The 26535-nt window shown below is 40.4% G+C and overlaps 1 protein-coding gene across 4 annotated transcripts; it reads left to right on the top strand.

Moving 5' to 3' along the window:
- Nucleotides 1-6203: 6203 nt before the first annotated feature.
- CCDC90B (coiled-coil domain containing 90B) lies at nt 6204-25351 on the top strand. 4 transcript variants are annotated; one of them, XM_070425731.1, is made up of 9 exons: nt 6204-6668; nt 8627-8743; nt 10345-10448; nt 15148-15249; nt 15897-15938; nt 16034-16105; nt 16201-16254; nt 19607-19721; nt 25065-25351. In XM_070425731.1, exons 1-9 carry the CDS (start codon nt 6569-6571, stop codon nt 25118-25120), a joined length of 762 nt encoding a protein of 253 aa, XP_070281832.1. In that variant the 5' UTR covers nt 6204-6568; the 3' UTR covers nt 25121-25351. The 4 variants fall into 4 exon arrangements, with proteins under 4 accessions (XP_070281832.1, XP_070281833.1, XP_070281834.1 ...); XM_070425732.1 differs by having other exon boundaries at nt 6619-6668; nt 8627-8663; XM_070425733.1 differs by lacking the exons at nt 6204-6668; nt 8627-8743 and adding an exon at nt 8750-8852.
- The last annotated feature ends 1184 nt before the right edge of the window (nt 25352-26535 follow it).

Genomic DNA, 26535 nt, shown 5'->3' with positions numbered 1-26535 from the left:
CCACTTGACCATGCTAACTGGTCCGGGAGTGAAATTGAATTCAAGCTGGCCTGCGAATCCTTTCCCTCTGCATGTTTGAACTGGGAACAGAGGACACCCGGTCAGTTTCTCTCTGATGCTGACGTTAGATGTAAAACTTCTGAGATGTCAGAGGCTGTGCCTTATCCTATGGGAAAAGTCAGTCTGCAGTCAAATAGAAATTACAGTACTAACAGCTAACACTATTTAAGCACCTTTTATGTGCTTAAACCAGGGACTATGCCAAGCCCTTTATGTGCAGTAACTCGGTGAGTCCTCATAACAACCCCAGGAGGTAAATATGATGATCCTTGTTTACAAATGAGAAACTGAGGCAAAGCCAGGTTAAGTAACTAGCTCACTATCACTCAACTAGTAAGTAACAAAGCTACGGTCTCTGGCTCCAGAGCCCATCATCTTAGTCATTAACCTGCCCTGTGGAGCTGCAGGAAGGGAATAGCAATGAGATGGCAAGAGCCTGGTCACGTTCCAGCCCTTGTGCCAGCTCTTCCAGGCTGCTGGACCTGTTCTGCCCCGTGTGTGTAGGGGAGGACGTCTGTGCCCCCAACACAGGGCTGGTTCTCAAGGTGACTAGCAACCAAAGAACTCCTGACAAGCATAATGTCTCCCCCGCATGCAGCACGGTGCCCACCAACAACCCTCTTACCCTGCATCTCACTCATCCCATCTCAACGGGACACCAAAGTGAGAGTCCAACTCCACGTGAAATCATCTTCCTAAACCCTCCAATATCCTTCTAGTGCCATAGGGAAAAGTCGAGACCTCTCTGTGTAACCTACAAAGTGCTTCAGGGTGTTACTCCTGCTTCTTTCTCATCATCCCCGTCCCTGCCCCCTTCCCATAGCGATCTACATCTAAATTCCTGGGGCCCCACGTGCTCTTCTCCCCCAACTCTACCACCATTTTCTCTAAATTCTCCTCAACTGATCACCAGTAGTGTCTGCTTTGGGTCCTGCTACCCTCCCTTCCTCAGACTGAAGGCCAAAGACATACGCTCAAGACCTTAGCCCTCCCAGGTAAGGACTGCTCACCTGGCTGACTCCCAAACACTGTATCCCCGTCATTTCTTTCCACTGTGCTTTAACATTGGGATTCTGCTACCTCACTGAAATGACATCTGAGAAAGTCCCCTACACAGAGCCTAGAACATAGCAGTTGCTCCTTCCTCTCTTCTCCTCCTGGGAACCCTATTATTGAAGTGCTGTTATCCTCCATCTATCCCCATGACAGCATCTCAGCAACTCCTCATTTCATATGCCCTAGGGCAGTGGTCGGCAAACTGCGGCTCACGAGCCACATGCGGCTCTTTGGCCCCTTGAGTGTGGCTCTTCCACAAAATACCGACTACTGCACATGGGTCACGAAGTTTCAGTTGCACTGTACGTGCGCGCCAGCATGTGGTACTTTGGCATATCTGAGAACTGTCTGACCTCCTATCCAAGTCCTGGGATCGGACAAGAATGATTCAAGTTCTAATGCCTTAGGTCAAGGTGGGTGCTACTTTGGGATCCGGGTCTCCAAGGGCCCAGCGGTAAAGAGGGAAGAGCTTCAGAGGCTGGCACCCAGCAGACCCGACAGGGCTCCCCCACACAGCACCTTTCCCTGACCTGAGCATCGCTATAAAAAGAACAAGCTCAGAGCAAGCTGTTCTGGAAACACCGTTCCATCTTCACAGCAATTCTATTTGTGTCAGCAGCAGAAAGGGGGTTGGAGCATCCCATTCTGGTATAATTGGAACAATTACCCCTTAAATGGGATAATTACAGTTTGATCATTTTGTAGGCAAAGGGAAGATTGGTTCCAAGATTTTCTCCTCCTTGTTGGAACTTTCTGTGAGGAAACGGCTTATGTTCCAGAGCTACGGGCTTCAGATGTCAGATCCAGATGTGAATGCCTTCCAGTGCCTACCTTACCAAGAGAACATACATTCTGAAATTTCTCCTTTGTACTGTGCTGCTAAATTTAGGATGAGACAAGGCACATTTTTGGATAATTTAAGCCAGAAGAACTAGACTCGTTACACGTGGGCATCAACTTAAGCGTTGATATCTGGCCTACCCATGTTCTGGTAAATGTGTAGAGGACACCCTTTGTCACCTCTAGGTCTTCCTGGAGATGTGTGCTGCCCCTGCCCTCACCTGCATCCACAGCAGACAGTGCCAATCGACAGTGATATTCTTTCCTGCTGCGCCAGGACGTGGCCTCACACAATTCGATGCTTTGTTCTGAGCAGTCAATCGAAGGGAGTTGTCCTAAAGATGAAACCCATTTGCCACCTCTGTACTAGATGTTTAGTTTTCTTAACACATGAAAAAAACACAGCCTCTTGAGGGATGAGAGGTCATATGTCTGAGAAGTTGCAATTTCACAATTCGTGCCCTGCACCCTAGGAAAATAAGTGGTGGAAGGGAGAGTGGTAGAGGTGACTTCTCTGTACAGTGCGCAGTATGTTCAATTCTGAACTCCACCACTTACTTGCTCTGTGACCTGGGACAGGTAACTTTGGCCTTCTGAACCTCAGTTTCCCCATCTGTCAAATAGGAGCAATAGTACCCAACTCATGGAATTGCTAAGGAGTTCACAAGAACTAATGCATATGAATGAGCTCATATAAGGAGGTAAAGCAACACCCAAGTATGAGTTCTTCGGGGAAGAACTGTGGTTGGGGAGGGGAGGACACCGGTCATGGTACAGCTCTGGGGAGATTTCCCAGCTCTTCTAGCTCCCACTGCAGAAATTGGGCACAAAAGGTGAGGAGACCCTGAAATCCTATTTTCCAGCAGGTCCCTGTGAGATCCAGGTAGCCGAACCCCACAGTGAGGAAGGCTTCTCTGATCCCGCACCTCGATGCAAGCTGTGGACAGTGTGGACTCCTTGTGGACTCTGCCAGGCGAGGGATCATCCCTGACCAGGAAAGAGGGGCTCTCAAAAGTCTCCCAGCTTAGCATCTAGGACAGGGGACCCAGGTGAAATACCAGGCTGTGACTCCTGAAAGTCCACACTGAAGAAGTGAGCAAAGAGCAGGCAAAGACCCTTTCATTTCAATGCCACTCCCCAGCCTAACGCCCTTCGATGACTCCACTTTACCCACTGATGAAGTCAAAGCAACCTTGCGGTCCAGCCCTACCTTTACCACCTTTAGCATCTGACTCCCTCTACCCACGACCCATTGCTCCAACCGCTCTCTCAATTCCTGGACAAGACAGGCTCTCTCACACATACTTCCTGGCTTTTGAAAGTATTGTTGCCTTTTGCACACAACATACCCACACCACTGACCACCAAATCCACTTAACTAAAATACTTTTCTAGTCATCCTTCCAAAAGAAAGCCTTCCCAGGGCTCCCTGCTTTGGGTAATATCATCCTCTCATGAATTCTCCCCATGGTCTATCCTTCCCTTCATCATAGTATTGATTACAGTTACACTGACAGTAACCTGAAGGCAGGACTGTGTCTTCTGTCGTTAGCTTCATGGCTTAGCACGTTGCCTGGAACCATGAAGAGTCTTCAGGAAGAATTAGTTGAGGAATAAATAAGTCATCAACAAGAGTCACTGTCAGATATGATGTAACAATGCAAAGCATATAATGCTTTAACAGTCCTTCTTTCTTTTAATCATTCTTCCCTTTAATTCATTATAAACAGCAAACGTGTAATTGGTTGTCATTGCCAGGCCCCTAGTACAATTCAGGAAAAGCCTTTTCCCCAGATTTGTGGGGATAGGTGTTGGTGGTCACTTTCAAGCCATGATAAATATCCTATCTAATAAAAGAGTAATATGCAAATTAACTGCAACTCCGAGACAAAGATGGTGGCGCCCATAGCCACGGGGCAGGATGCTGGCAGCATTACACTGGCAACGTGAGCCCAGCAGGCATTGCCTCAGCAACCTGCAAGCAGGTCGGGCTGCCCTCGAGCAGGCAAGCACGGCCGCAGGCAGCCCCCAGCAGGGCCTGCTCACGGGTTGCCGTGGGGATCCAGGAGCAGGAAAGCGTGGCGCACAGGCAGCCCCCAGCAGGCAGCACCCAGCAGGGCCTGCTCCTGGATTGCCATGGCGATCCGCGAGCAGGAAAGTGCTGCCCGCAGGCAAACCTCAGCAGGGCCTGCTTGCAGGTTGCCACGGCGGTCCGGGAGCAGGAAAGCAGGGCCCTCAGGCAGCCCCCAGCAGGGCCTGCTCCCAGGTCACCGTGGCGATCTGCAAGCAGGAAAGCACAGCCTGCAGGCAGCCCCCAGCAGGTCCTGCTCCCAGGTCACTGCAGTGATCAGTGAGCAGGAAAGCACGGCCCGCAGGCAGCACCCCCACTCTGGCCACAGCTCAAGGGAGAGAACAACATGCAGGTGAGGCCAGGAGCCTGAGAGATCAACACAGAGGGGAACCTGCTCCAAGCCTCCAAGGTGTGGCTGGGGGCAGGCCCCTAGCAGACACGCACACTCACACACACACACACACACACACACACACACACGGCGCCTGCTCCAAGCCTCCTACACAGCTGGGATCAGGCCCCCAGCGGGACACACACACACACACACACACACACGGGGCACCTGCTCCGAGCCTCTGCTGCCAGACTGTGGCTGTCAGTAGGACATCAACTGAGGGCTCCAGGACTGTGAGAGCGGCAGGCTGGGCTGAGGGACCCCCACCCCCCAGTGCACGAATTTCATGCACCGGGCCTCTAGTCTATATATATAAGAGGCTAATATGCAAATTGTCCACTTGGGAATTCAATCACTCACTATTATGTGTGCTGACCACCAGGGGGCAGCACAGAACATGGTGGGCAACCAGTGGTGGCAGCGGGGCACTGAGGGAACCAGGGAAGGAGGAAGCAGGGAGGTGGGGAGGCCAGGTCTAGGGACCTAACCTACACGAATTTCATGCACCAGGCCTCTAGTATTAACATAAAGTAACACAAAGCTTTTGTAACAATGGGCTCCTCTGACTCATAAACTGTAAAATGAGTTGCAGGAATAAGAGCAAAGGATTGTCCTCTGTTCTGTCTTCATACTCCCTCTAGTGTCAAGAACTCAAAGTAAGCTAAGAAAGGAAATGGAGACCACTGGGTCCTGTGCTGTCTCTCTGTCTCATTCACCTGCTTCCAAAAGTACACTGGGATTCCTTCCCACCTACTCCAGGAGAAAGGGCCTGACTCGTGTGAGTGGTACAGGCTGCATCTTCTCTCCTTGAAGTCACCAAAGCTACGGTCACTGTGCTGGAAGGCCATATGCCATCTCATGCAATTGTGTCCAACCTGAGTCCCCAAACCTCTGGGCCCCAGAGGAACGAGCACTGGGGTCCTGGAGAGGGTTCTGGAATTTCGGAATGTCTAAATAAATTGTACCATCACTGGAGATAAAACTGGAAACCACCAAACAAATTGGCAAGTGCCTTTGCCTTCAGCTGAAACGTATCAGCTTGGTGTTGGATCGGCATTGCTTACAGTACTCACTAACAGTCTTGAATTAATTGAATATAGTAAAATAAATAATGGTTTCCTACATGTGGTTGATAATGAGTGTTTAAATTTGAGGAACATGGGGTAAAAATTAATAACAAAAGTGGTCCTTCACAGTGAAAAATCCAGGACCCACTTCTCTGGTCCCCTACTGGCCTCTGAGGTTCGGATAAACTAGGCTGCTTTTTAACGTGCCTCAGTGGGTAGAATGGTACTTTTTACGTAGCTGATGTTCCCAAAACAGCAAGGAAAATCTAGTGGCAACTGTTTGGATACTTATGAGAATAATTAAGCCATTAAAAACTAATGATTGTTGTCATTTTGTAGATCTAAAAAAAAAAAAAAATGTGTATTAGCTCCTCAACTACTGGGCGTTGTTACTTTCAGCATTTTACCAAGTGGAGCAAAGTCTGAAGTAACTGAGGTCTGAGAGGGGTAAGTGGTGCATAGCATCAGGTCTACCCTAGAAGCAGAGGAATTCAGTTTCCCTCAAGAGGGACTCGACCAGCTCAAGTTCCTCCTCCTGTGCACCAGAGGGCGAAGCCGCAGGATGTAAGGCGGCAAGAATGAGGAATTCTCTGGACTACATTTCCCAGAAGGGTTTTACGTGACCCCCCCTCCCTCCCCAGAAGGCTTAGTGGCTAAGGACTTCAGGTCCCAGGTTGCTGTGCGGCTAAATGTAACTCCATCTCCCAGCGACCCAAAGGCGCAATGGCCGCTAGTTCTCCAGGGTTATTCTGCTGTTGAACTGTACCTCGTTGACAGGAAGCGGGCGCCAGGAGGTTCAAAGACAAGATGCCGCTTCCTTAGGGCGGTAACGGCGCGTAGGGGCTGGGAAGGGTGGTGGGCGAGGCGGAGCCGTTCTGACCTATGCCAGTGAATTGTGGGTCCGTCTGGGAGGAGGCTCGGCTTTGCGTAGCCGCTGTGCGAGCTGGCGCTGGGCGGTGCCGTCGCGACAGGTCGAAAACTACATTTCCCAGCATCCTCGCGGCGCCAGAACTACCGTCCCCGATAGTCTGAGCGTGATCCACCCAGCCTTTCGCTTCCGCTGACCGGGAAACTCGAGATATGTGGGGTCGCAGTGTCTGGCGGCTCCTGCGCTCTGAAAGCCTCGTGGGCCGCCGGGTTTCAACCCCCCGCGGGCGTTTCTCGCCGGCCCTGCGGAGAGGTGAGGAAGGCCCCGTGTCCCGACGTCGGTGTGCGTCCCAGAGAAAGGATGCTCCAGCGAGCCCGGGTCGAGGGTGCGGGTGCCACGCCCTCCTGCCCGGCGCTCCCCTGGGGCTGGAGACCCTGCTGCCCGGCCGCGCCCTGGGTGGGCCAGGCCTGCGGGGAGGACTGCCTGCCCCTCCTGAGAGTGAGCCTCGGAAGGCCTGGGGTTCCCCCCGCCCCTCGGCGGCACCGCGAGAGCCCCGCCGGGCTTCTTCCTTTGCCTTTTCACTGTCAAAGGAGCCGGAGGTCCCCGCCTGTCTGTCGGGTGCCCGCGTCAGGGAGTCGGTGTCGGGAGAGACCTGTCTTCTCGTGGCCTGTTCACGTTTAGACTGTTATGTAGGAGCTGGCCCCGAGCCCAGGTGACGGGGAGGCTGCAGCGTCTGCCGGGCCCACTTTATTCTCGCCGTGATGTCCGGTTCTCTGCGCTCATCGGCAGTGGCCGTTCAAAAACCAGTCAGTGTGGGTACTGGGACTTCCAGGTTCAGCGTTGGCAGCCCTGTGAGCAGTGTGTCCTGAAGGGCATCTGACTTTATTCTGAGAGAGGTTTTCAGAACCTCCCCCGCCCCCCACCACCAAGTTTTAAACCCGTAAGGCTGCCCACGGTGGGTGCTCGGCACTAATGTTAGCATTCTCTGCTCACCTGGCGTCTCCAGGGCCGGGTGAGATGCCAACCAGCACCCGCGGTGTTTTGTGCTGTTGGGAGCATTGCTCCGTTTTACTCCCAGTCAGACGCAGTTGCTGACTCCCCGTAAGAGGCTGTCAGCTGCCAGGGTCCTTCACAAGCTGGTTGGTTCTGTATTTAGGTGTGTAACTTGCATGCACATGAGATGGCTTTTACAAAAAGGAGGTGGCATTTTTTGAACCCTGGGAAGTCACTCCAATCTCAGTCCTATCTGTGTGAACTTTTAGAGGTGAACTTTGTTTACATATTCAAATGAAAACAATATTAAACCGTTTTAGAGAACTTTGAAGTGCATATAATACTGGTAACACATCACCATAAGTAAACGATAATGCTTCAACATGTTTGCTGAGTTATGGCTCTTGAATCTGTTGGAGAAACCTTAAGTGGCTCCTTACTCTTTTCATCATTTGAATTGAGTTTATATTTAGATTTTTAAAAAATTTATTTCCTGCCTACTAACCTATAAAGTCAATGAAAACATGTTATGTCTGATTTTGCTCATCATCTATCTCTATGCCTTAAAAATTGGGAATTTATTGAAACAGGACATATATTTTTAAAATGTGAAACTTCCTAGGGCTTTGGTGTTAACAGTAAATACTCCAGCTTTTAAAGTCAAATTCATTGATTCAACAATAAAATATTTTAGCCCAACTATTTCCAACCACTGTTCTAGGTATTAATAAAAAAAAAAAAACAGTAATGAAAAACAGTCAGGGCCTCATGGAGCTTATATTGTGATTCAGAAAAACAAACCATACATAATTTCAAATTAGAACTGAGAACTATGTGGGAAATGAACAGAATATGTAAGAGTGTGGGAGTACAGAAAGCTACTTTGGATGGGGATAAAGGTATTAAAAATTCTCATAGCTCTATAAAAAACTTTTGAGCACTGAGGCCAGTTGGGCAATTTATGTTCTCTAGTAGAGATGTGGCAGTGATAATCAAAGCTTTTGATGTATATTATTTTAGAATGACTCTTAAACATTTCTAAAGACTAAAAGAAGGAAGCATTTATTGAATGTTTGTTATGCCAAATAATGATAGACACTTTTGAATAAAAGAGTCAGTGACTCAGAGGAGTCAGTTATATTGCCTGAAATTACAGAATTCCTAAGTAGAAGAGCTGAAACTGTATTATAAATAAATGGGGAAAATGCTTTAGAAGCTGAAGTATGGTGCTTCTGTTAGTTACGACAAGAAATAAAAATATTGTCTTCTCTTTTCAGATTTCTTAACCACCACAACCAAAGGACATGATATAAGGCGAGTGGACATAACTCCTTTAGAACAAAGGAAATTAACTTTTGATACCCATGCATTGGTTCAGAACTTGGAAACTCATGGTGAGAAACATGGGTATCTCTCGACAGAAGTAAATTAACACCTCTCATGATATATTACCTAGTCAAGACAATATCACTATTAGGAACAATTAAGAGTCACTATTTAAATGTAAGTGCCATCCAGACAATGGAATATTTTATAGTCATAAAAAATGGTATGGCTTGGTTATGTTCAAGTATGTAAGTGAAAAAAGCATTATGTAAAATTACATGTATAGAGTGATTCCAATTATGTAAAAAAAAAAATAAACGAGTTTCTAGGCTGATACTGAAGAGAATGTGGAAGTACAAGGACAATGTTTAAGAACAGCAAAAAAGAAAATAAACAAGCACAAAAACTGACCAGATATCAAAACATTCATTTAAATATGTAATATCACACAGAAAAGTAGATTATAGAATGGGAATCAGACACACACACATATATGGGCTTAGCAAACAATAAAATATCACAGCTAGGGAAAGGAAGGACTATTTAATAAATGAGTTATGGTAACTGACTAGCCATTTGGAAAAATATATATGATCTCCTTACTGAAAAATAAATTTTAGATTGACTAAAAGTTAAATATAAAAAATGAAAGAAAAACTATAATAGAGTACTAGAATATAGAGTATGTTTAGATTTTTAGAGCAAAACAAAATTCTAAAGCAATTAAAGTAAATACATGTGATACAGAAATATTTTTTTTGCAGAAACATGACAATGAGCCTATGTTTTAATAAAGAGTTCATATGAATTGATAAGAAAAAGTTCAGCAATTTTACAGAAAAATGGGCAAAAGCTATAAACAAATAGCTCACAGAAAAATAAATATCAGTAGTCAATAAGTATATGTAAAGATGTTTGACCAAGGAAATGCAAATTTTAAGTACAGATTAAAATAACCAATGCAGCCCTAACCGGTTTGGCTCAGTGGATAGAGCATCGGCCTCCCGACTCAAGGGTCCCAGGTTCAATTCTCATCAAGGGCATGTACCTTGGTTGTGGGCACATCCCCAGTAGGGTGTGTGCAGGAGGCAGCTGATCGATGTTTCTCTTTCATCGATGTTTCTAACTCTCTATCCCTCTCCCTTCCTCTCTGTAAAAAATCAATAAAATATATTTAAAATAACCAATGCAATACCATTTTTTATGCCACTTATACACTCAAAAGTAAAAAAACTAAAAAGACTCCTGAAGGAGAACTGACTTGCTTGTTACTGTATTATGCCACTATTTTGGGGTGGTTTGCTATGTAGTAAAATATAACTGGAACAGAGACCTCTCACCATACATTTTCAACTTTACACCATGTAAATGTATTTTTTATTTAAAAAGTAAATAAAACTAAAAGTATCTCAAAATAAAATGTACAATTAAAAATTAATAAATAATAAATAAGACTAGTAATATCAGTGTTGCTATAGATTGAGATAATGGACAGTGGGCATTAAAATTGTAGATTGCTTTTAGAGAGTAATTTAGCATAATCTGCCAAATTTTTATTGTAACCATTTTATAGAAGCATAAAAATTTATAGGGAAAGTTATTCCAGCTGTCTATTCTGATAAGAATGTGCACTTTTAAAAATATATAAATACCTATTTACTGCCTACAGGATTTGACAAAGCACAAGCAGAAACAATTGTATCAGCATTAACCACTTTATCAAATGTCAGCTTGGATTCAATCTATAAGGAGATGGTCACTCAAGCTCAACAGGTAACATTTTCTTTTTTATCACTTCTAAGTTTCATTAGACAATCTGTTTTATAACTGCATCTCTGTCTGCCCAATGACCTCCCCCACACACCTGCATCTTCCTTATTGTTCCCTCTAAAGGGATCAAAAACAAAACAAACAAAAAACTTTTACTAAAGTCAGTACCTAGAAAGATTAAGGAGTGAGAACAGTCATAACAATTATGGTAACACAGAGAATGAAATTTTGTCAAATTTTTCATTGTAAGATAATTATATTATTAGAATCATGAGATGGTGGTAGATCATTAGTGAAACAACTTTTTCCCTGTTGAAAGCCCACCACAGTAGAAAAGGTAATCCTTCTATATAATAAAAATATTTTACTGCAGTCATGTGTAAATTCTGCTTAATTTTCACAAACTTAGAAGGCCAGAAGGCTGGGAAGGACTTCATAAATCACCTGGCTAAGATGCTTTAATTTGACTGGATACACAAGTCCTTTAAGTCAAAATAATGCCATTTACTAAGAACTTAAGATGTTAGAGGCACAAATGTTGGGGACTTCTCACTTATTTAACCACTCTAACAACCTTGCAATGTAGGTAGAATTTTTCTCTCTTGCCACTGAAAAGATGATCAGAGAGGTTGAGTAATTTGCAAGAGTTGTCATTGTGGTGCTATGGACAAAAGCGACAAGTTTATATAAAGAATAGAATAAGCTCAGTGAACCTAACTGTGAAATAATTCATAGTTTGTCATCATGAATCAATTCACTATGTTTAAGAATCTTCTTATGGTTATATTTTTTTAATTTTAATTTTTCAAATTTCAACTTCCTTAGATAAATATTTCACAGCAGAGGGTTTCTTTCTTGTGTAAAATTAGCAGCTCTTACATAAAATATCATTACATTAAAAGTCATGAAGGACCAAAAACTTTTTAAAGATATTTACAGTAATTTCCAATTAGACATTTAGAATTAAGAGTATTCAACTCCTGAATTTAACTTACCTGAAAATTTGTATGTGCATTATTTTAGCTTAACTTATTCAGAATCATAATAGACTACTAAATCTACTGAGAAAAAGCCAACCGTTTCATTCTCCCAACTCTCCGAGCTATCCTGAAAGAGCTAATGGAGCTACTGACATCTATAATAATAAAAGTGTAATATGCAAATCAATCAAACAGCAGACCACCATCCGAATGACCACACTATGACACGCACTGGCGCCAGGCCAGCCAAGGCGGGTGCGATGTGATTGGTTGGGGGACCCCATAATTGCCCCGCAGAGGGAGGTCCAGGCCACTGGCCAGAGATGCTGTGGCGTGTGTGCAGGGCTGGCCAGAGATCACCCTGCAGAGGGAGGCCCAGGCCAGCCAAGTGGTCGCACCCACGCCTGTCGCCTGCAGAGGGAGGCTACCGGTGGCAGGGGAATGGGGCGTCACCACCACACAGATGGCAAGCAGTGGTGGGGGCGGGGCCCCCGCAGCAGGTGAGGGGGGAAGGAAAGCCTCGATAGGCCCTGATCGCCTGCCAGGCCGAGGGACCCTAACCAAGGGGCCCCAGATTGCGAGCCGGATTGCGAGAGGGCACATGCTGGGCTGAGGAACACCTCCCTCCCCCTCCTCATCCCATGCATGAACTTCGTGCACCGGAACTCTAGTTTTTAATAAATTAATATACTCTTAAATCAGACTTTTAAGTTTACCCAATATGTAATAGTGAGTTAAAACTGGTTTGAGAAATGTTTATGTTGCCAGGACTTTTTTTTTTTTTTCAGGCTCCTTAGGGGCAGCAACCCGGAAAAAAAAAAAACAACCTGGGGAGGGGGAAGAGGAGAGTGAGGTGGAGGAAAAGCTGGTTGGAGGTAGGGTCCGGCCCGGTAGGGATGCCTCTGCCAGGACCATTTAATCATATATTCAAAATGTAGGATCAGATGTAGGAATATTACTGCTAAACTTTTGGGTTTTTTTTTATTAGTGGTGTGTGACATTGAAATCCCATTCCATCCTTGAGCCCAATCCCCTTGCTGACCCCACCTCTAGGATAGAATAACGCACAAAGATGTCATGAAAGATGGGAGTGAGGCTCAGGACCAATGGACAAACAAGCTTTGTACTTGATCACTTCAGGAAGGGCCATACTAAGTCGAGTGTGCTCAGTCTGAGAATAGTTATATTCTGAATTCACTTATAATCTGAATTATATTCATATTCTCTGGTGGCTCCTTAATAATTACAATGATTACACTTAATAGATTCGACTACTTGATACTGGATTATACTTTTCCATTTCAAGTTTTTGAAGATGGATACCTGTACTGTTTTATAGGCCTGTTGAATCACAAACTGTATTTAAAGGAGGAAATGGAGATAAATAGAGGCTATTAGGGTCATAGTACAATTCCTTATCCAGGTTCAGACTCCAAAGAAATCTATGATTACATTTTCAGCTATTCTCTACATAGTCTCAGTAATAACATTTTATTAAAGATTCAAAATAAAGAATAACATTATGCTTAATGTTTTAGAACTCCTTCATAATGACATTTTGAGTAGGACTAACACAGCCCATAGAGCCACTTCTATATGACTTCTGAACATTTTAAATCTCATGACTATATCAAATAGAACTGCAAAAAGGAAATGAACCTCCTACCCCCAATAATAAGGATGAAGGTTAGGGAAGGCATAAGACTCGGGATGTTTATTGTGCACAGCAAAAAATAATAATTTTTATGATAGGATTATTATTTAAGGCAAAACATCCCCACATCAAAACATTGGTGTTACACTGGCCTGCGTCAGCAATCACATCCCTGTCTCTGGTAATATTAATAATAGCCAAGATTCTTTGAGTGCTCACCGTGTGCCAAGTATTACATTAAGCATTTGATGTGCACTGTCTCATTTAATTCTCCAAATAGTGTAGGTACTGTTGTTATTTACATTTTACTAGTGAGGTCAAATAAATTAAATAACTTTCCCAAAGTCTCACAGTAAATGGCAGCATTTGGATTCAAAGCCAGGCAGCTTGACTCCAGAACTCACATTTTTAACATCTACTCCATTATGACTGTGCCATCTGGGAGTTGTCATTGGAGAACGTTGTGCATTCCAGACCCTTTGAAGATTGAGTCATTTCTTGGTCATGCATCTGGAACTGTGATAGCCTGTTTTCTAAAAGTCAGGTCAGTTTTGAAATAGTCTTTCTTGCCCATATTGGTCAGTGGAGGACTGTAAATTCAACAATGCACTCCTGGCTACAAACTGTAACCAGAAAAATGGGAGTTCCACTAGTGATCCTGGTCTTTCTTAGGCTTTTTTGGTTTTGTTTATATACCCTGTATTGAGGGTCCTTTTCCTGGCTACATCTCATCTGCTTTTTCTTTTGGTCAAGAAGGAGAAATGAGTCAACAAGCTACCAAGTGTAAGAAATTTAGTGTTAAACCCTAGCCAATTTGGTTCAGCGGTTAGAGCGTTGTTGGCCAAGGACTGAAGGGTCAAGGGTATGTTACCTGGGTTGCAGGCTCATTTGGGCCCCAGTTGGGGCCACATGTAGGAGGCAACCAATCGGTGAGAGAGACATCGATGTTTCTCTCTCTCTGTCTCTTCCCCTTCCTTCCATTCTCTCTAAAAATCAATGGAAAAAAATATCCTCAGGTGAGGATTAACAACAACAAAAAAGTTTAGTGTTGAAATGGCCTCCTTAGCAAAGCAAAAGCTTATAAATCTATCAGATAGGAATCACCTTTTTTTTCACATATTCTTGTAGTGCTGAATATGGGAAAGTTACCCAGGAATTTATTTTATTTATTTTGTGTGTGTGTTTATATTAATTTACTCATGATTTTGCCACCAGGAATGGGCAAACTTATTTTGATAAAATACAAATTGGCTTAAAGGTTTAACAAAAATCAACTAATTAATAGCTAAAAATGTTTTTTTTCCTATTCATTTCAATGTATCTCTTGCTTTATCTGTTTTCAGCTGAGAGATACAGAATTGAAATGCCATTTAAAAATCACTAATTATGCTGACAAGGGGTAGTTATTTAAATCATACTTCTACCTATTTTGTTTTACTACTTAACTTCTGAGTCTTATCCAGTACCCTGAAATTTTCTGATGGCAGAAAATCCCTCAAAGCAGTAAAATGATTAACAAAACCCTTTCCATGTAGCCATTTTTTGTTGAGGAACTAATAGATTTTAAATAAATACTTTATTGGGATTCTTTCATAAATGTTTCCAGACATTTATTTCACTTCAGGAAATACTTTTTAAAATTTTTTTGTTAGTTCCCACCCGAGGATATTTTTTCCATTGATTTTTAAAGAGAGTGGAAGGGCAGGAGAGAGACAGAAAGAGAGAAACATCAATATGAGAAAGACTCGATTGGTTGCCTCCCACACGTGCCCCGACCAGGTTAGGGATTGAGCCTGCAGCTGAAGTACGTGCCCTCAGCCCTTCAGTCCAAAGGCCGAAGTTCTAACCACTGAACAACTGACTAGGCCTGGGAAATACTTTTTCTTCCTTGAATCTCCTGTTGCTTTTCATTTTGATAATTCAGGTATGTAGGTTTTATATGTTGTTTTGTTTTATTTAACCAAGCGACATTGTATCTTTAGCATATGAAACTGACGTTTCATGAAAATGATTCCATGTAAGGGGATGACTTTCCATAGATCATTAGTTATTTTATTTTATTTTCTAGGAAATAACAGTTCAACAGCTAATGGCTCATTTGGACTCTATCAGGAAAGACATGGTCATCCTAGAGAAAAGTGAATTTGCAAATCTGAGAGCAGAGAACGAGGTGACACAAGTTTCAGTTTATTACTAATAAAATAACTGACTTCACAAGTGGTCTACTTGGTAAATAATAGGACCAAATAATTTTATGTGGTTACTAAATAATTATTTACAAATTTTTAGATAAAAATAGACTATATGTTCAACCATACCTAATCTTTTGATGTATAAAGCATAGTTTCTTGCATAGTAAAGAATAAGAGTTGTATTTTATATGTATAAAAGTCACTTCGATATTTGAACTCTTTATATTATATACAATTTTAGAATAGCGCATAATATAATGTTCTCAAAACTGAAAGTAATGTGGTATTTTCCATTTTATTTGATGCTGCACTAATTAGTCATTTAAGAGAAAAATGTGTTTTTTGTAATTCAGGGGAAATTTGTTATCCAGTAGATTAACTGTTTTTAAATGCAGAATATCAGTTGTTTTAAAAAGTAGAAAACTAAAACATAAATATATTTTCTAATGTTTTCCTAAGAATTATTTTCTAAATATGATGAATTACTCTTTTTTATCTTTATTTTTAATCAAATCCTTAGATCACCCAGTTTTTGCTAATCTAGGGTTTCAAATTTTATGAGGAAAAAATCATAAAATAGGCTTCTGGTTTAATGCTAATTATATGTGATCTTTCTTACATCTAGAAAATGAAGAGTGAATTAGAACAAGTTAAGCAACAATTAATAGTAAGTGAAATGTTTCTTCCCATTTAAAAATATTTTATTATTTTCAAAATACTCATTACAAGATCACTCTTTAAATATTTTTACTTTCTTTAAAGAATGAAACCAGTCGAATCAGAGCAGATAATAAACTGGATATCAACCTAGAAAGGAGCAGAGTAACAGATATGGTAATGAGCTTTTAAATGCATTTTCTTGGTTGCGTGCTGCTTTTTAATCCCTGTTAGTCTTTTTTCTTAACCTCCTGATGCATCATATCCTTTAGTTTACAGATCAAGAAAAGAAACTTATGGAAGCAACCACAGAATTTACCAAAAAGGTAAGTTAGTATGTAAAAATTTCTCTTTTGTACATCTCTCAGGCCTGTGTACCTGCTTTTATGTGTATCATTTTATAAGTTTGGACTTTAAACAGCTAGCCCTAAAGAATCATGATTTCCTCATAGCTTTTATGGTTGACCAGCACTGGGGATAATGCCACCAGGTGGGTGATAGTACCTGAGCTGTGACCGCTGAGTCAGAACCAAGCTTTTCTGGTAGCATACTTTTTTCAAACTAAATTACTTTCATATAAAAAATAAAGGATTCATAATTAGTATTTAAGTGTCTAGATTAAATTACCTTTAAATTTTAAAAAATAATAGTAAATATTTAATGAGTGCTTATTATATGTTAGATATTGTTCTACTTGCTTTACTTTTGTCTGTTACATCAGCCTCTGTGAGGCAGGCAGGCTTATTCCCTTTTTACCAATTTAAAAAATGAGGCAAAGGGACATTAAGGTCACACAGCTAATAAGTGGTAGAGCTGGGATATGAACCTGGATTTTAAACCCCATACTCATTGTTAATGGTTACCTTTTCAGTAATCCTAAATTGTAATCATTAATCTCTGTGGCTTGAGTAAAACCCAGCTTTCTGGCTTTGCCTAGTCCTTTTTTTAAAAGTTAAAAGCCATTTGGTCTACATTCTAACAGAAGAGAGCACTTTCTTGCTTCTAATTTAATAGAAGGGAAGGTTCCATTTGCCCTTCTCAGCATCCTATTCTGTCCTCTTACTTTTTGGCCAGATAAAGGAGATAAAGAAATGTAATAATTCTCTCACAGCTAATTTCTGAGCTCTCAGTACCATTTTCTCTCTTCCCATCTCTTAGCTCCTATACACATAGCATTCAGTGTTACCCAACAAGCATTTCTGCCATTTCCTTTAATGTTGGTGCCAGCTTACATTATAAACCTGGTCAGGTTTTTTCTTCTGCAAAATATATTTAAATTTTTAACTACCTTAGCCTTTCTATACATAAAGTGATAGTTCAATGACTACCGTATTTTTCTGTGTATAAGACGCTATTTTTTTTCTAAAATCGTTAGACTGAAAATTGAGGGACATCTTATACACAGAAATCAGCCTAGGAGGCAGCCATGCGAGGTGCATAGCTGCCCATACCTTGTCAAACAGGCTTCCTCCAATCACAAGCCTTATTGTTACTGACATCAGCTGATGCTGTAATTGGAGGTGGAAAGTGCACAGATGCAACAGGGACCGGAGCATTCTGAGCCCATAAAGATGTCAAAAAATGAAAAGATAAATACCGGTAAGCATTTGTCTTACTCTGCAAAATTCAAACTGAATGTAATCATCTATGCAAAAGAACATGGAAATAGAGCTGCAGAGAGACAATTTGGACCTCCTCCCACGGAGTGTAGAAAACAGGAAAAACAACTCCTTAAGATACCAAAAAAAAAAAAAAGGCCTTAAGAGGAAAAACAGCAAAATGTTTAAAATATTGATTTCTTGCCCACTGCATGGGAGAACATATTTGCCAATGTTATCACCGATAAGGGTTTAATCTCCAACATTTATAGGGAACTCATTCAACTTAACAAAATGAAGATAAACAATCCAATCAAAAAATGGGCAAAAGAGCCCTAAATAGACACTTTTCAAAAGAGGACATTCAGAAAGCCAAGAGACATATGAAAATATGCTCAAAGTCACTAATCATCCGAGTGATGCAAATCAAAACAACAGTGAGGTACCATCTCACACCGGTCAGAATGGCTATCATCAACAAACAGCAAGTGCTGGAGAGGATGCAGAGAAAAAGGAACCCTCGTGCACTGCTGGTGGGAATGCAAACTGGTGCAGCCACTATGGAAGACAGTATGGAGTGTCTTCAAAAAGTTAAAAATTGAACTCCCATTTGACCCGGTGATCCCACTTCTAGGAATATACCCCAAGAAAACAGAAACACCAATCAGAAAGGATAAATGCACCTCTATGTTCATAGCAGCACAATTCACCATAGCTAAGATCTGGAAACAGCCTAAGTGCCCATCAGCAGATGAATGGGTTAGAAAACTGTGGTACATCTACAGGATGGAATACTATGCTGCTGTAAGAAAGAAGGAATTCTTACCACTGGCAACAACATGGATGGAACTGGAGAGCATTATGCTAAGTGAAATAAGCCAGTCAATGAAAGAAAAATACCACATGATCTCACTCATTTATGGATAATAAAGACCATTATAAACTGATGAACAAAAATAGATACAGAGGCAGAGCAACATTGAACAGACTGTCAAACTACAGCGGGAAGGCCAGGGAGGGTTGGCGGGGTGGGTAAGAGATCAACTGAAGGACTTGTATGCATGCAAGTAAGCATAACCAATGGACACAAGACACTGGGGGGTAGGGGAGGCCAGGGGAGGGTCAAGGAGAGAAAAAAAAAAAGGAGACATATGTAATACTCTTTGTAATACTTTAAGCAATAAAACAATTTTTTTTAAAAAAAGGTTATCCAAATATATATAGGGGGAAAAAAACATTTGTTTCTTAATTTGGGGTTGGAAAAGTGGGGGCATCATATACACAGAAAAATATGGTAAATTTTTTCCTTCTTAGTTTATCCTCTTATATATTTAAGTCTCAAATAACTTACTATGAGGCTTTTAGTAGGATTATCACCAGAATTTGATAATCCTAATAATTGGTCTCCAAATATCAGGGTAGAAGGGATATTTTTTGTTAGTCTGTAATATTCACATAATGTTTTTTCTTAATATCACACTGCTTTTAACTGTTGCCCCACTTAAGATTTTTGTTGAGCGTCGGCCCATGATTCAGGAGGTCATGGTTTGATTCCCGGTCAGGGCACATGCCCATATTGTGGGCTCAGTCCTCAGTGAGGGCTATGCAGGAGGCAACCGATGAATGATTCTCTCTCATCATTGATGTTTTTATCCCTCTCTCCCTCTCCTTTCCTCTCCCTGAAATCAATAAAAACATTATTAAAAAAAAAAAAGCCCTGGCCAGTTTTTCTCAGTGGGTAGAGCATTGGCCGTGGACAGAAAGGTCTCGGGTTCAATTCTCAGTCAAGGGCACATACCTCAGTTGCAGGTTTGATTCCTGGCCCCAGTCGGTATATGCAGGAGGCAGCTAATCTGTGTCTCTCTCACATCAGTGTTTCTCTCTCTCTTGTTCTCTTGCTCTCCCTCCACCCTCTCTTGTACTCTCTCTAAAAAATCAATAGAAAAAATATTCTTGGGTGAGGATTAAAAAGACTATTATAATACACAAAATCACACATAAATAATATTTATAATGTAAATATTTTCCCAATAATATATTGAGGACAAAACTTAATTGTATTTATTCTCATTTATTACAGGATACCATAACCAAAAGTATTATTTCAGAGACCAGTAATAAAATTGACACTGAAATTGCTTCTTTAAAAACACTAATGGAATCTAACAAGCTTGAGACAATTCGTTATCTTGCAGGTAAGGCTGTGTTATTTGATTATCAGACCTGTCAGCTCCTACCTCCCAAGGTAACCATGGCCAGCAAAGAAGAAAAAATGGAGGTTTCCTTTATTGCTTGGTCCCTGCAGTGTGTGAAGACTCTAAGTTTGGAAGGCAATAAGATGAGGATATAAGTTTAACAGGCAACTTTGCAACTTACTAATAGGAAAAAACTTATCGATATCCAAGAAATATATAAACACAAGTACAAAATGCTGCAAAGATGAACTAGGTATTCTACAATAAAAAAAATGTTATTTTTATTGCTGTGCTCTTCCATCAGAGTGGACTTACAGGAAATTATAGCTAAAATATATGTAGGCCATTAAAAATTATAGCAAGCAAAGGGGGGAAATATCTCCTACCTTGAATCCAACTGACTGAGCACAGATACTACCCCAAAATTAGATTATTTGTCCCATACTAGACTCCTCAAGTACCATGGTACCTGAACCAATTACAGGACCCCAAGGATTTAGGAAAAATGCCCTAGTCAAATAGTACTTTTTTTTTCTTTTTATAAAAAGTAATATATTTTCATTATAAGTTATTCTTGTAATTCAGAAACTATATAGTAAAAGTTAAAGCCTTTTACTCCCTCATAGGTATTTACTATTAGTAGTATATATCTTTCAGGATTTCTCTTCTTTATATAAACATTATAATTTTTAAAAATAATAATTAGATCATATTGTACAGACAACTTTTCTGCTACCAGTTTTTCATTATTAAAAACAATGCACTGAACAGCCGTATATATGTTTGTGTTTGGGTAAACACACACACCCTTTTGTGCCCTCATGCTAGTATTTCTATATAAATTGCTTTGCACATTTATACTTTTTGTGTTTAAAAGATGTGCACATTTAAAAGTTTTCATATTATTGAACTGCTGTCCAAAACAAAATTGCTGATTTATACTATCAGTGGTTTTTCTGGGCAGCCGCTAATGATGATGAGGTGGCAGTAGGAGTGAAGATGGAGCCCCTGGCCTTCAGCGATGCACCCCCTTTATTTCTTCAACTTGAATGCCTCAGCTTCTATCTTTTTAAAATATTGGGCTTCTGCCAAAGATTCATTTGAAGAAAGGGCTCTAAGTGGAAAACAAGTTTTGAAAACCCCCATTCTAGCAAAGTCTCTGGAACTAGAGATCCATTCAGTGGTAATGCTCAGGGAAAATTTCTAAACAGCCAGTTTGTTTCCACTTTCTAAATGGATTTTACAGCAACCCAGTTTAGGAAGAGTTTCAAATCCACTCAGCTTCCTCTAGAGCAGCGGTTCTCAACCTGTGGGTCGCGACCCCTTTGGCGGTCGAACGACCCTTTCACAGGGGTCGCCTAAGACCATCCTGCATATCGGATATTTACATTACGACTCATAACAGTAGCAACGTTACAGTTATGAAGTAGCAACGAAAATAATTTTATGGTTGGGTCACAACATGAGGAACTGTATTTAAAGGGCCAGAAGGACCACTGCTCTAGAGTATTTACTAAAAGAATCAATATCTTAGATAAAAATAAAATCCTTTTCATATTTATATTCAGTTTGAAGAAGGTGATGGTCTCCATAAGGCTTTCATTTAGTAGTGGATTTATACAAGGCTGATTCTAATAAACTTAATGGCAAAAGCAAAAGAAATTAGCAAGTCCTTGTTTGGAAAAGTACCTTTCCTAAGTTATCTTCCTTTCCTTTTTTTAATAAGGATTTGCAACCAACAGTTCTAAAGGCATTGTCTGTCTCCTTTCTCTTTCTTCTCCAAATATTTGTTTATTGCTGCTGTTACTGGTAAGCCTTTTAGGAAATCTGAATCCCACACTCTCAGCAGGTGGGTAGTTAATATCATGAGTGGATCCACTGGGTCCTAGAATAGCTGAGATGTTGCCAGTAAGGCAGTAAGTATTACTCCATATATCTGAGATTCACAAACACAGGAAAAAATACTAATAAAACCCCAGTAGTAAAGATCTTGTGTTTCCCTTAGAGAAGAAATCCTTCTAAAATGTAAGCCTTAATAATTTTGTTTTCCCAGCATGCATCAGCCAAGGTGCTGTTCATTTCAAGTATTATACTTTGAACTTGAACTAGCTTAGGCATAAGGGTAATTTACATATTGAATTATGGAAGAAAGGCAGAGGTATAGCTTCAGCCTAGGGATAATTGGAATCACAACTTTCTCTGTACGGTATCTTGTCTGAATATCTGTCTCATTTTCTTAAACCAGCTTCCTCCATGGGATTATAAACATGGCCACCAGACTCATATCATTCCAGTTTCACCAACCATGAAAAATTATCCTTTTCCTTAGTTCCGATTCAGAAAATCCCAGGGAAGGGATCTGAATGGCCCATCTTGAGTCATATACCACCCTTTGACCCAGATCACTATTGCCAAGGAAACGAGAGCTGTAAGATAATGGCAGTTTCCATTTAATCTTTAGTTAATGTGGCAAATTCTGTTCTGGGCAGATAAGTAGTAAAATCTAACACAGAGAACTTAGAATGTACCAGGCACAGGCTCACCTATGCATTTTATATACCCAAAGGAAGTGTCTTAGATAGGCCATAAAAGATAAACAACAAATTTGAAAGCAATTTGGGGTTGGCACAATGACAGCAATGAGAAGTAACAGTCAACAATAGAAATGAGAAACTTAAATACAGTAACCATTGTGTCAGAGACAGCAAGAGCACTGCTCAGCACTGCTGCTCTGAGTTGTCCTGAGTCCATTTATTCTTCTAAGTTCTTCCTGACTACACCAGGGGTGGCTCCTTCTTGAACCCTGCCCACTGTACTAACGGTTGGGGACTTAGTCCAAGTTCCTCCTTTAGCCTCTGCTCACGAGTATAATAGGTGTTGGGTTCGAGCCCCTTGGCCTAGGGCTGGACCTCCTATGACTCTGGGTCTTAGATAGAGAAGCCATGAGAAGTTGTGAGTGTATAAGAATGAGTCTTTATTGCAGAAGTCAGTGGCACAACAGTCCTGTACAGGCACAACAGTCCTTCACAGCAAAGTCTACACAGGCAGGCAGCCGAACACCGGCTGGTGAACAGATACATCTTTCCCACAAAGCAGCATCAGTCTCGTGCCCACAGCTATTATCTGAGCAGCCGCACGCTGCCCCCTAGACTCACTGCCTTACATCTTAGCGGTACCTAAGCTCCCTGCCTCAGCAGCTTCTTCGGTCTCTCCTTCCCAGCACACTCTAGCAGCTGAGTCTAGCTGGTTAACATGGCAGCTGTATCTGAGCTCTTTTGCCCCTGCTCTGCCCAGCACCCTGGCTTAGTAATATACTTTTATATTATTCCTTAGACAAAGAAGGCTTCGTGCTAGTCATATTTTGGCTATAGAAGGGCACAGTATACCGTGTGTCCTTGCACCCACTCATGGTATCTTGGCCTTGGGCACCCCAATTAGGCTTATGCTCAGAGAGGCCTTGGCCATTCTGGTGTGTTGACGACAAGGACTGTGTTCCCATTGACCTGGACTATCTGGGGACCCTGGCGTGGTTCCCACATATTGTGTTGTGTTTTCTAATAAAGGAATGAAATACCTCCTTCCTCACAATAAAGTACTCCCTTGTAGTCTAAGACAACTTAGCTATTTCTGTTAGCAAGAATATACCACCTAGATAGCACTATGTAGCCCCCAAAATAACAAATTAGATTGAGTCCTTCAGGTGACAAGGGATAAACAGGATAATAGAATGGTTTCCTTTAAAAACAACAACTTTAGAATCAGGAACACTTAGTGTTGAGTCCTGGTTCCACCACTGGTAGCAATATAGCTTCGGACTTGACTCATCTATACAATGGGAATGATATCACCTACCTCAGGATTTTAATTATGGTTAAATAAGGTAATGTATATAATCATTCCTTAGCACACTGCTTGGAACAGGGGTCCTCAAACTACGGCCCGCAGGCCACATGCAAATACAAATATTGTATTTGTTCCCATTTTGTTTTTTTACTTCAAAATAACATATGTGCAGTGTGCATAGGAATTTGTTCATAGTTTTTTTTTAAAACTATAGTCTGGCCCTCCAACGGTCTGAGGGACAGTGAACTGGCCCCCTGTTTAAAAAGTTTGAGGACCCCTGGTTGGAAGATGGTAAATAATAGCATAATCAAATGGGAGAATATATAATTGACCAAGACAAGAAACTCTTAGTATTATACTTTCTCCTCAAATGTCCTCATAGAGACCTAATCCCATTTCTTAAAATTAAGGAAATGATCTTGTCATTAACCAAGTTTCAGTAAGTAATGGGATCAAATGGGATAATGTATAATTTTATACATTAAAATTAGGATAGCTTTACTATGAAAGGCATTTATTTTGTCTTTAGTTGAAGTTTGCCCTTCATTTCAGTTTCTCTATTTTAAAAGTCATGGCTGTTTAAAAATTTTAAAGAAGAAAATTAAAATCACCCATAATCCCACCAATTAAAAGTAATCATTAAGGACATGTTATTGTATTTTATTTAGTCTTTTATTCTATGAGTACATGTTATTTTTAATGGTATCACAGACTACTTCTATTATAGATTATTTCCAATTTTTTCTATATAAATAATGAGGTAAAAAATATCTTTGTGCATGGACATAAAAAGGTCATGGCTGTTTAAACAAACTAGAAACTAGGGAGTTCCTAAAAGCTTCACCCAGATTAAGCTGCTTAAGAACAGGAAGGGGTTTTTTTTGTCCAGAATGATGTAACAAAGAGCAGGTGGTATATTAACTGTTAAAGTCTGGTGCTTGTTCTGCCTTTGCTTCTACCTCACTGAAATTTTTTTAAAGGGTTTCATTACAATTTTTATTTATGTTTTTAATATGAATTTTAATATTTGTGAGAAAATTCATTTTTAAATGTATTGAAAAGGCAAATAAATTTTCTCATAGATGATCTGATGTCAGTTTTACTAACTTAACTACAAAATTTTAAAATATAAGTGAAATAGTTTTTCACGTCTAAGATCTGAAATTAAAGTTCATAGTTGTTGTCACTGTTAATCCACTATTAATAATGGATTTAAACAATTTATGCATTCTTAAATTATAAGACCTACATTTTTAAATTACTGTCATCCTTAATTGGGTTTAAAATACAGAAAGCTTTTAAGAATTGGTATCCTGCCCTAAAGGATATCCTTTATCTTTAGCTTCATTTTCTGGGAAATGAAAAACCTAAGATACAAAACTGATTGGATTCCCTTTGTTTTTTGTTCATTTAAGTTGAAGATGACATTATTCTGTTTCTCTCTGCAAAAAATAATCACAAATGCATGACCTACTGTAACATGTTTTCTTCTGTTCACAGCCTCAGTGTTCACTTGCCTGGCAATAGCATTGGGATTTTACAGATTCTGGAAATAGCAGTGAAACAACTGTATTATGCTTCTACTACTGCTTCCATTGACTTCTTAAAACACTGAACTAGGATAGGTTTACTTTGAACACTAAAAGTTGTAGCAAAACTTAATACAACAAGATTATTCAAAGTACATATGGACTTAAAAATGTTTTAGAATAAGAAAATGTAGTTTGTGTTTTTTTATGTCTGTTTTATTATGTTGAAAAGCTGCCATTAAAACCTGGTTAATTTGAGATAGAAGGGTCTTTTGTCTTTATCCTTTTGATAGTTTATAGAAACTGAACTGGAGTTTGGTGTTTGCTTGAATAACTGTGTAAATCATATAGGATTTCTTTGGTATCTGCTGGCTACATACTTTGTTATGCAACTTTCCTGATAACTATTACACAATTACCTTTTCATATTTAATAAAATATTATAAGAAAGTTGTTTGGATTGTTAAAGTGACTTATATAGCTAGAGATTTTTTTAATGTACAATTAAAAACAATTTAAAAATTTTTAAATTTGTTTTCTATTGTTAATAGTATGACAGATGTTTCCTATTCTCCTTCTACTTGCCCCCTCCACCAGTCCCTGTTCCACCCTAGGCCTTTACCACACTATTATCTGTGTCCAAAGGCTATGCATATAAGTTTTTTGGTTAATCTCTTCCCACCCCTCTCATCCCCCTCCCTTCTAAAATCTGTCAGTCTGTTTTGCATGCATCCATGCATCTGGACCTATTTTGTTTGTCATTATTTTGTTCATTAGATTCCACATATAAGTGAGATCATGTGATACTTGTCTTTCTCTGACTGGCTTATATCACTCAGCACAATACTCCCCAGGTCCATCCATGCTGTTGCAAAGGGTAAGAGATCCTTCTACTTTACAGCTCAGTATTCCACTGTATAAATGTACCACAGCTTTTTTCCCCACTTATTACTGATGGGAACTTAACTGTTTACAGATATTAGTTATTGTAAATAACACTGCTATGAACATAGGGTGCATACATTCTTGAACAATTAAAAACAAATTTAAAATTTTTAGATGTGTGCCCTAGTACAAGTGTATGACACTTAATATGAAATCTGTTGAGTTGCTAATCTTGAGCCCTGATTATTACATATATTTTTAAATTTCTTGATTCACAAAAACCTGTTTGTCCATGCTTCAAATTTATTGCTTAAATTAAAGCTTTTTCTTATGACAGTTAAGTTCAATAAATGTCTATTGATATATAATCCCTACTCTCAAGAAACTCATACTTTGGTTTTATTGCTATTGGATCTACTATATATTTTCCCTTATATAATAGTATCTATTAATAGAATACATGTAGTTCCAAGGAAAGTACAAAATATGTTCAACTCAGACCTTTAGTTTTAACCATCAAAAAGCCAAGGCCAGGAAGTACTAAAGATTTCATAATG

The sequence above is a fragment of the Myotis yumanensis genome, unplaced genomic scaffold, assembly GCF_028538775.1.
Source record: "Myotis yumanensis isolate MYYU_CA2020_CCGP unplaced genomic scaffold, mMyoYum1.0.hap1 SCAF_10, whole genome shotgun sequence".
Taxonomy (NCBI): domain Eukaryota; kingdom Metazoa; phylum Chordata; class Mammalia; order Chiroptera; family Vespertilionidae; genus Myotis; species Myotis yumanensis.
The sequence above is the reverse complement of the archived record's forward strand: the minus strand, read 5'-3'. Positions and strand labels throughout refer to the sequence as shown.